General features: G+C 45.0%; 1 protein-coding gene across 1 annotated transcript in view; it reads right to left on the reverse strand.

Moving 5' to 3' along the window:
* LOC134407570 (tetraspanin-15-like) overlaps positions 1-10,178 on the reverse strand; it is a 193,453-nt gene extending 183,275 nt beyond the window's left edge. The window contains exon 1 of the mRNA XM_063139443.1: positions 10,108-10,178. Coding sequence (XP_062995513.1) covers positions 10,108-10,178 — 71 coding nt within the window. The remainder of the gene's footprint in view (positions 1-10,107) is intronic.
* Between the last annotated feature and the right edge of the window lie 1,236 nt (positions 10,179-11,414).

Raw genomic sequence — 11,414 nt, forward strand, 5'->3', positions numbered from 1 at the left:
AGTGTCTCTGGGGTGAGCGCATGTTTGAGCTGGATTTGTTTTCTTCCTTAGCTGCTAAGGATGCTTTCTTTTATGTTTTGGGGGGTTGTTTTTTCCAGATGCATTTTGCTATATTAAGTTTTCATTATGACTTTTATCAGAGGTATCAATTTCCCGGCTGCTGTTATCACGATGGGTTTTCATTTTCTAAAGTAATGCTGGAAAGGGCATTTATTGCTCTTCTCCTAGTTATATTTCCTCCCTTATTCATTTCTCACTTAGATGAGAGCAAAATATGGCAGGATGAGGGATGAGGCCAGGATGATTCAACCAGAGGAGGAGAGCAAGAAGGCATCCCTCACCTGACATTGCCAAACAGGGTCCTCTACAGATGGTGGATGGGTAGAGATCACATTGGAAGAAGAGGCTCTCCTAGAGCCCTGGCATTCTGCTGCACCCAGAAGAGACTCTCCTTCCAACCCAAGGAGGCTGCCAGTTAGTTACTCCTCGTATTCTGCTGCTGCTCCCTCCCACACAAAAGCTGTGGGGAGGAATCGGTTCTTTCTTGTCGCACACCAGTTGCTCTAGGACAGAGAGCCTCGAATGCCCTGTGGCAGCAGAGCAGAGAAGACGGTGCAGCCCAAGTTCCACAGGGATGCAAGCACTGAGGCCAAGAGAGCGGAATCCAGCCCCTCCAAGTGTTGTAGCCCAAATGAGCCCTTGTAGCAGCCTTCACCAACATGGCATCTTCCGTGGGCCATGCCGGCTGGGAATGATGGGAGTTGTAGCCCAACACATCTGGAGGGCTTCTGGTTGGAGAAGGCGGCCTTATCAGCTCTGAGCAGGATGGCTACTGCCTAGAGCTGGAGATGCAAAGTGTTTAAGGGCCAGGGCTGGCATATGCAACTGTGCTGAGTGGTGTTGCTAGACGACTCCTGGTGTTCCCGTTGCCTCCTCCAGGAGTGGCAGCCTTGGTAGTGGGCTGCTGTCCTAGGCCTCCCATGTCCCTTGGCTGCAGGACCTGAAGCACCAGCCCCCACAAGCACAGGAGACCACCTGTCCCCTTCTTCAGGGTGTTCCTCCTGAGCATCTCCTTCAGGTCGGCTTGGGTTCTGGGGTTTCTCCAGCTTCGACGGACTGTCCTTTTCCTGCCTTGATTGACAAGGGGATTTTGTAATGGCTTCCTGATGTGCCCACCTGCTGGCAAGGGTGGAGGAGAGTAATGTTGGAGATGCTGTAGTGCATTATGCAGATGGTGCAGGCCAGGCACCGGATAAATCTAGTTGAAGTGTACAGAGAAGACGGATCCTTAAGATTGCATTAACAAGATACACATTAGTTGATTTAGGAGACTGCTCAGGTCAGTTCTTTATCTGAAGTGGTTTGCTCATTTGCAGTCAAGGAGCCCTGATTACCATTATAATGCATCTCACCCAAAGTGCCTCATTATATTTAACTGCAGTGTGATTTTGCATCTTGGTTTCTTCCTTTTGGTCTATTAAACATTGTTCTAATCTTGGCTCAGAAACAGATGTTCCAAATTACCTACTGATCTATGACATCAAGATAATTTCTCTTGACACTCAACTAATATATTTGTCATTGTCGAGGTACTGGGTGGCTTTCTCACCTCGTAGGGAACCCAGTCTTTTGCCTCTGCCTTTCCGCCAAGCTGCCTGTGTCATAGCTTCTGTATCCTGGTACAAAAACTTCTGATTTGCTTTCATACTGAAGGAGGATCAGAGGTTCTGATTAAACCAACTAGAGCACAAAGAAATATAAATGGCAGGGATTTCATAAAAGAAGGATTTAGGGGTTTGGTTTTTGTGTGTCAGACAGATCACTATGACCTCCAATTCACAGATGAAGGTATGAGGGAGACAGCAACTTGACTGAAGCTAGCCTGAATTCGAAGACAGATCTTGTATTTATTTACACCATTTATATGCCACTCTACATCTAAGCAGGTTCTGCAGTGGTGAACAATAAAAGATAAAACTAATAAAATGCCATATCAAACATTTTGATTTTAAAAACAGACTACGAGCTGGTGAATCAAGGAAAGCTTCTCGTTGCCAGGAGCTGCCTCTTTTTAGCATGCAACTCCTTCACTGAGGGAACTGCACTGGCTGCATATTTGCTACCAGGCCAGGTTTAAGGTTTCAGTACTAACGCATAAAGCCCTAAACAATTTGGGACCAGCATACCTGAGAAAGAGCCTTCTCCCTTATTAACCTACCCGGTCACTGAGGTCATCAGATGGCATGCCATTAGTGGTTCTGCATGGACCTATGGCCCAATTGGCGTCCATCAGGAAAAGAGCCTTCAGTGTGGTGGCCCCCTTTCAATGGAAGATGTTTTTAGGAACCACTGAAAACCACACAATATTGATGCTTGCCTGACTTCCAGAGGCAGGGATTTCCATAGAAATTGCATTCAGGGCTTAGAGTCAATTTATAACTGTATAACAAGGGAATGGGCCTTTTCAGTGGTGGCCCCTCAGTTATGGCACTATCTCCCCGATGAGGCTTGCCTGGCACCAACATTGTTATCGTTTCTGTGCCAGGTCAAGACTTTTCTCCCAGGCATTCAACAGCATATGCTGAGTTTTTTAACTGACTCCAGAATAGTTGTTTTAAATGGATATTGTCAGTTTTTGTATTTTATGTTTTTTATGGTTTTAAATTTTGTATATTTGTTTTAATAATAATAATAATAATAATAATAATAATAATAATAATAATAATAATAATAATAATGTTGTACAGCTTCTGTGAACCCAGAGAGGTTCGGCTGTTGGGAGGTATAACAATGCAATAAATAATAATAATAACAATAACAATAACAATAACAACAACAACAACAACAACAATAATAATAATAATAATAATAATAATAATAATAATAATCACAGCAGGGTGTATGTGTACCTTTTGTGGGTGCTCCCTCTGAAGAGAAAATAGCCCATCCTGCATAGACAAAATTAGCAAGTCAGGGAGAGACAAACCTAGCACCTTTGTGGGTGTCGAGCTATATTTCCTATGGGCAGAGACAGCGAGAGCAGCCAAACCGCAGCCTCCCCCTCCACTCGCCACTAGTCTTTATTTGCTGCCCAAGAAATTCCCTGCAGCAAGAGGAAGTACATATGTACCACCCAGGACTGGAGCTGGGTTTAGGGTCTGCTGACAGGCAAGGAATTATTTTGAGCCACAATATTTCCCTGTAATGAGGGGGTCTCTACCACCCATAGATTCCCTGCACATTGCACATATATGGAATCCGTGGGCTGCTTAGCAGTTTTCTTTTTAATTCTTCTGACTGTCAAACTTATCTTCAGACTCTTTTCCATAATTATTTTATTTTATTATATACACCCAGACGACAACTACAATCCTCAGAGGAGGCCCTACCTAGGGAGGTTGTGGGCTCTCCCACACTAGAGGCATTCAAGAGGCAGCTGGACAACCATCTGTCAGGGATGCTTTAGGGTGGATTCCTGCATTGAGCAGGGGGTTGGACTCGATGGCCTTGTAGGCCCCTTCCAACTCTGCTATTCTATGATTCTACTGGCCATTCCGAGACGAACGGAATGCCACCATGAAGAACCTCGGCGGCAGAGCCTTCTCTGTGGCGGCCCCCACCCTCTGGAGGACCCTCCCTCGTGCGGTTTGGGAGGTGGGAAACATAATACCTTTTAAACGCCTCCTGAAGACATACCTTTCTACACAGGCTTTCCCTGGTCTTTAATGTAGCTGGTTTTATATTGCCTTTTTAGCTTTTTAATGTTTTAAATTTATACTTGTAGTATTTTATGGTTTTTGCTTGTGCACTGCCCAGAGAGCTTCAGCTGATGGGCAGTATAAAAATGTAATAAAATAAAATAAATATAAAGCATTTCTGAAATAGAGCAGGGGTGTGATTTGCTTGACATCAGAATGCCCTTTTGCCCACCTCATTCTCTGCTTCAGGGAGCTTGTTACTGCTGAGATGCATTTGGATTTTTTATCTGATAGATGGCAAACCAGCAGTTCAGCTATTCCTGGTAACAGCTCCCTCAAGCTCCAGCTTCAAATAGGAAAAGATGCAAAGTATAAGCATCCAAGTGTTCTTGACACTTATTAGTTCGTGCTGCTTTTGCCACGTCACGCGCTCCTTTCAAGTGGAATTAGCCATTTATTTATTTATGACATTTAGAGGCCTCCCCACAACATAATGTTTTCTGATTGGCTTAAGCAAAGAAACATAAACCAACTTAAACAGAAAATAAATATACAGCCAAAGGCATCATCAATACTACAAGGAATAAAACTCAGCAGTTGCACCAGAATTAAAACACGTTTCTTAGAACCGAGAGGCTCCCAGCTGCATGCAAAAGGGCTACATGCACATGATACTATGGAATTAGAGCGTGGTGGTTAGCATTGCTCTGAGGAATTCTGGGGTGGGGGTGAGGGTGGGGGTGGGGTGGTAGCGAGAGGACTCTGCTGCCGCCACCATGGAACTTCTGGTGGCCAAAAAGAGGCGAAAGAACTTGGGTCAAAAGAGAACTTTCAGCCCAGCAGGAAGGGAAGGGAACAGAACCGTAGTTCCCAAATTGTGCCCCATAACAAATAAGGTAATGAAGAAATTAAAGGAGCCTGTGACACAAAGTATAAAACTTAAACCACAATATAAAACCACAATATAAAAATACATCCAGAATAAAACTCAGCAGCAAATCTGTATTTAAAATACAGATTTAAAATGGCAAATTAAAAGACTAGGATGGTGAAATGTTAAAATACTGCGGAAATAAAAAGGTCTTCACCTGACATTGGAAAGAATATAATGTAGGTGCCGGGCAAACCTTTCTAGGGAGCTCATTCCACAGCTCGGGTGCCACAGCAGAAAGGACTCTCCTCCTCATAGCCACCCAAATAGGAAGTACTTCTTCACACAGCACATAGGCTTTTGCTAGGCCAGGCTATATCCCAGGGTGATACCCGGGATTGTCCCTGTGCGTCCAGATGATGCACAGGGGATCCCAGGCTCAGGCAGGGATCAACCCTTTGGGCCTGCTTTTTCCCACGGTCCGCGAGCGTGTGGCCCGTTTTTGTGGATTTTCGCGGCTCCGTGCGATTACTCGGGCGGAGCCAGGAGCTGCGCCCTTCGGGGGCAGGGTGGTTTAGCAGGGAAACCTTTTTTAAAAAAACTACTTATCTTTGCACACGATCGTTCATGCGCGTCGTCCCCTTTAAAGGTTAAAAAAATGGAGGGTGAGTCAGCTCTCTTTGTGAGGTCGCCTCGCCTTACGTGTAAATGAGGTTGACAGTCGCGGATTTACTGGTAGGTCTAGCAAAGGCCATAGTTAAACTATGGAATCTACTTCCACAAGACATAGTGATGGCCACCAGTTTGAATGGCTTTAAAGGGGGATTAGACAAACTCCTGGAGGCAAAGGCTATCAATGGCTATTAGTCCTGATGGTTGCATGCTGCCTCCAGTATCAGAGGCAGTATGCCTGTGTGCACCAGCTGCTGGGGAACATGGGTGGGAGGGTGATGTTGCACCATCCCTGCTTTGATGGTCCCTGGTCAACAGCTGGTTGGCCTGTGTGTGAACAGAACGCTGGACTAGATGGACCCTCGGTCTGACCAACAGCGGCTTTTCTTAGCTTCTTATGCCTTGTTTTATTGTTACTGTTTATTGCACTGCATTATTATTATTATTATTATTACTATTATTATTATTATTATTATTATTATTATTATTATTATTCTACATCACTTTTGTTATTATTTTACTAGAAAAGCAGGTTATAAGTAATAAAATAAATACAATCCCTTGGAAATACACTCTGACCAATTGGTGTTCACTTTGCAGGTAAAATAGCTTGAACCTGCTCTGACTTGGAAAGCTATGGCTGCGGTCAGCCTTGGTTCTGGCAGCTAGTGCAGCTCCATCTTGTCAGTTTTTTTATTATTTATTCCGTTTGTTTAACCTGAGGATCTGGAGAAGATTCTGGGAGAGGCACTCTCAGTGCTTGCCTGGCTAAGCGAGGTCAGGGTGCGGGTGCTGGGCCACGGAAGCAATCATTGCCTCCTTGGAGGAAGGTGAGGTTCCGGATGCGATGAGACCCCGTCTTCAGAAGCCATCCCTTGACCCAGCTGATCTAAACAACCATTGTCCTTATTTAGGGAAGGCACTTGAGCAAATCAAGCGGCAGGCAAGAAGGCCGTGCGGGAGTAAAAAAAAACCTGCCTCAGCTACATGAATTTTAAACCAGGAAGTGTGAAGGAAGGCGCTACAGTGAACGCCTGGTCTTGCACAGTTGCACACTTCCTGGAGAATGAACCCCCCTCCTCAAAAAACCACCTCCATACAAACACCTCATGGCCCAGTGTGTGTGTGCACGCATGTCTGTTGGGAGGGGATAAAGCAGAGGGGGGGAGGTGTACCTGGCTTTGAGACAGCATCTTTGATGAACCAACAGAAGCACAGCATGGGGGCTTTGGGCCTGGATAGCAGAGCATTCCCACATGATTCCCAGGAGGGAAAGCAGAGCCAAGGTTCCAGGGCAACCCAGAAAAGGGAGTTTTTATTCAAAGGCATAATAGTCCGGTTATGGAGGAGCAAGGAGGGAAGAAGACATGAGCTGAAAGATAAGACCGTGGGGAGGAAGAAAGCCAGAGGGCTTACCTATCCATGAGGAGGGAAGGGGAGAAGCATCTTCAGCAGCAGGATTAGATCCGAGTGGGGATGTCAGGTTTCCCAGGCTGCATACAAATAGGAAATCAGCCTCAGGAGGCAAACTGGAAGCGCGGAGGAGAGGCATGCTCTGTGGGGGAAGAGAATCTCAGCCTTGCTGCTGTTTCTCCTCCCCACATGCCAACTTTGGCAGGCATTTTCCTAGGGAGACATAAATCAGAACAAACAAATGAATCGATGTGGAGTCTTTTCAGAGTTTGGATAACATCGAGGTTCATTAGAAATACTTTGGAGAAAATATGTTTGCACCTGCTGCTAGATGATGACAGAAACAGCAGCAGCAGCAGCAGCAGCAGCACAAATCTTTAGCACCAAGCTGGAAAAAATGGAAAGTTATTGATTAGGCAACTTGTACTTACAACGCTAGAGACATTTACAGCCTTATCTAAGCAGCATTTTCCAGCTTAGTTGATGGTCTATGAGAGCATCATTTACCATTCTTACCCCATTTCTGAGCAACTTCCCTGCCTCGTGTATCTCTGTGTGCAACCCTCTTGGATCAGATCAAGGAGGTCCATCTAGCCCAGCTTTTTGTCTCCAGCTGTGCCCAGTCAGATGTACCAGGGGGAATGTTGAGAGCGTGAGGGATGATGGGGCTGCCTGCCTTTGTGAGTGTGCCACTGTGTGCACGGGTGTGCGGAGGGGGTGGGGAGGACTGGGAATATAAAGAGAGGAAGAATTAGTACAAATGCCACACTAGGAAAAAGTGGTCACTTCTTTCTGTCAGTCTCCACTTGTCTATATATTATGGAGATGCCTGGTTCTCTGGACATTTGATGTTAAGTGGTACGGTGAATATTTGAACATTTGGATTTTATGTCATGGCATTATGCACCAGTGAACTTCCATGTTGTAAATGAGCTGAAGCTTACTGTAGTTATGCCACTGATGCATGGTGAACAAGTCACAAGGGCCAAGATGCAAAATCAGGAAACACAGAGATACCATGTGATCAGGTAGGTAGTAACTTACGCCACATGTACCACTGCCAGGTTGCTGCTCCAAGTTTAAAATCAATGTTGATGAAAATTTCAAGAGAGGGTCTAAGAAAAAAGTGTGACTGGCTGTTGCATTTTTATGAATTGTTGTAAACTGCCCAGAGAGCTTCAGCTATGGGGCAGTATAGGAACGAACAAACGAATATAATAATAATAATAATAATAATAATAATAATAATAATAATAATAATAAGAATAAGAATAATAATAATAAGAAGAAGAAGAAGAAGAAGAAGAAGAAGAAGAAGAAGAAGAAGAAGAACAACAACAACAACAACAACAACAACAAGGGCCAAAACAGGGCACAAGTTTCACAATTCAATAATTGTATCCCACCTTCTCCTTTAACTTTCTTGCTTTTATTTATTTATTTATTTATTTATTTATTTAAAACATTTATATCCCGCCCTATATCAATAAGATCTCAGGGCGGTGTACAGATAAAACAGTAAATATACACAGCTAAAAACAAATTAAACCATAAACCAAGTTAAAAGGATAGATAATTTTAAAGCAGTAAAACTATTAAAACAGTTAAAACAATGTGCCTAGTGAATTCAACCATTAAAAGCTTTGTTAAAAAGCCATGTTTTCACTTGGTGCCGGAATAAAATGAGCGTTGGCGCCAGTCGGGCCTCCAAGGGGAGGGCATTCCACAGTCAACAATACTGATATGCCGCTCAATTATCTAACACAGATTCCAGCGCGGTGAACATAGGTATAAACAGTAAAAGAAAGAAGATTAAAAAGCAAATTAAAATTGTTCAATTTGAAAACAAAGGAACCAGAAATACAGTGGCTAGTCAGTTGAGGAAGGCTTCTCAAAAGAGAGTTCTTTTCAGGAGGCGTCAGAAGCAGCCTAGAGTTGGCACCTGCCTGACCTCCAGGGGCAGAGACTTCCACAGAGAAGGGGCCACTACACTAAAGACTCTTCTCCCGGTGGACTCCAATCGGGCCATAGGTCCACGTGGAACCACCAGGAGCAGGCCCTCTGACGACCTCAGTGATTGGGTAGGATGGTAAGGGAGAAGGCACTCTCTCGGGCATCCTGGTCCCAAGTTGCTTAGGGCTCTGTACACTAGTACCAAAACCTTAAACCTGGCCTGCTAGCCAATAGGTAGCCAGTGCAGTTCCCTCAGCAAAGGAGTTATGTGCTGAAAAGAGGCAGCTCCTGACAACAGCCGAGCTGCTGCGTTCTGCACAAGCTCCAGCTTCCAGAGCAGCTTTAAGGGCAGCCCCACATAGAGCACACTGCAGTAATCCAGTCTTGAGCTTACTAGCACCTGTACCACTGTACCCAAGCTATCCCTGTCCAGGAGTGGCCATAACTGGCAAACCAGCCAAAGCTGGTAAAAGACACTCCGAGTTGCTGCGGCCACTTCAGCCTTCAGCAACAATGATGGATTTAGGAGTACCCCGAAACTACGAACCTGATCTTTCAGAGGGAAGGCAACCCCATCCAGAACAAGCAATTAGCCTATCTCCTGGACTTGGGAACTTCTCAGATATCAGATTGGCTGCCCTATTGGTCAGATCTGTCTTCCAAAGTGACTTTGATCAGTTGAAATCATAGAATCATAGAATAGTAGAGTTGGAAGGGGCGTAGAAGGCCATCGAGTCCAACCCCCTGCTCAGGTACTGGTTCCCCTCTATTTGGCACTGGTTAGGCCTCATCATGACATGACCAAACATTTTCACGAAGAAGGAAGAGAAGCAATGAGACTCCTGGTGAATTTCATGCTAGTGTTATTGTACTGCTCTCTCATGCATGTTAAAGAAAGGCAAAGAGACACTGTGCTACTCTGCCTCTGCAGATCTTTCAGGAAGCACATTTGTTCTGCAGTCCTCCAAGTGATGCACACACCCCACCTGAACACATTGCTCCATCCAAGTGAAGTCCTTACCACTAGGAGATCACTTTGTTTTAGGTCCTGAGTTTCTGAGAAGTGGCTGGACTGTTCTGGTTCTTGAATCAGTGACTGAAGAAGTGTTGGACAGGTATAACTTAGATTTGTGACCTCTTGAGAACAGGGCTTCCTCTGATCTATGAATATTCACCATCACCATCTTGGGGCTAGTAGAGCTGAAACAAGATTGAGCCAGAAGATTGTTTTACAAGCTAATTCTTTGAATTCAAATTTGCCTACAAACATTCAGATTTGTATTCTTCTGGTGTGTAAGACAGATCATCTGGCTACTTGGGAAGGGGTCCAGCCAGTTGTTCTCTGCACCTTCCAAAAAGCAAGCGCCAACCCTCCAAACAGAGCAACGGTCTGCATGCCGTGTGGAGAACATACCATTTCCTCTCCAAATCAGCACCAAGCTTGTCATGCCAAATAACCATCACAGTGCAGAATTTTGGGCAGAGCCAGCTTGGACTCACCTATCCATTCCTTTGTCACTCCATTTCTGCAGGGCAGGTGCTTTGGCAAGACCAGGTTGGCCCAGTGCCATGCGCCCCCCTGGCACTTTTAAGCCATCATCTTGGAGGCCCTTCACCAGGCTTAATTATGCAGCCATCAGGATGAAATGGTGCTCTTTTGACTTCACAGAGACAAACAGATTTTTCATTGAAGCTTTTGGAAACCCGTCCCTGCCCAGGCACATCAGTGGCCATGTGGGGGAGAATGGCACTGGCTAATAGCACACCTGGGTGACTTGTTGTTCTCATTTGTTCCAGTCCTTGTTTGAGTGCTACAGTTGGCCCAGTGGGTCTCAGGACTGGCAGTCTGCTCTGGAGGCAAAGCAAAAAGGCCTGGACAGCATGAGAGCAGCTCCAAGCCAGGAACAAATTGCTCAGGCCAAGGACTCTTGAGGCTTGAAAGGGCGGATGGAATCTACAGGTTCCCATAGTCACCTGACAACAGGCAGCAAGGGCTCATTGTAAGGGCAGAGTGTCAAGGCTTCTTAGCAAGACATTTGCTTGCATTCCATTTTGGGCAGAATTTAGCCAATTTGCAACTCCCAAAACTGAACATGATCCCACATGCAATGTGCAGTCAAAGCCTGTGCATTTCTGAGATTGTGGTTTGTGCATCAAAAAATGTATTTGAAAAAAATGTGCATGTAAAAATGTATACATTTGACAAATGCACACAAAAATACGACACATTTTCATGCAAATAAACAAAGCTCACAAGCTCCAAATTGGTTAGCTTGGTGTTTTAGAACATGTATTCTGGTGTTGCTTAGCACAGAGGGATAAGCATAGAGTGTCCTTCTTTGCCCAGCCACATTCCTCTATGGTGGTGGTAGGATCTCCTTGTGGGAGGACAGGGCCAACAGGAATGTTCATATATTTCAACCATGGATCAGACCATTGCTAATCCACTGCCTAAAAACTAGATTATTACAGTGAGCAAAGTTAACCCACATACATATGGACTTTGTGGCTCTGTCTATAACTGGTTTGCCTCCTATCTAGCGGGTCGCTCTTTCAGCGTGTTGGCTAATGGCAGCTCCTCTTCCTCTTTTCCCCTTTCAGTAGGGGTTCCGCAAGGCTCGGTGCTTGGCCCGTTGTTTTCTTTATACATGTTGCCCTTGGGTAAGCTTATTCAACCTCATGGCCTCCAATATCATCTGTATGCCGATGATACACAATTATATCTTTCATCTCCGGAACTTTCTCCTGATGTTCACGATCGTATCTCGGCATGTCTCTCAGATATCTCAGCCTGGCTGCTTCATCGT

This window comes from Elgaria multicarinata, chromosome 12 (genome assembly GCF_023053635.1).
Source record: "Elgaria multicarinata webbii isolate HBS135686 ecotype San Diego chromosome 12, rElgMul1.1.pri, whole genome shotgun sequence".
Taxonomy (NCBI): domain Eukaryota; kingdom Metazoa; phylum Chordata; class Lepidosauria; order Squamata; family Anguidae; genus Elgaria; species Elgaria multicarinata.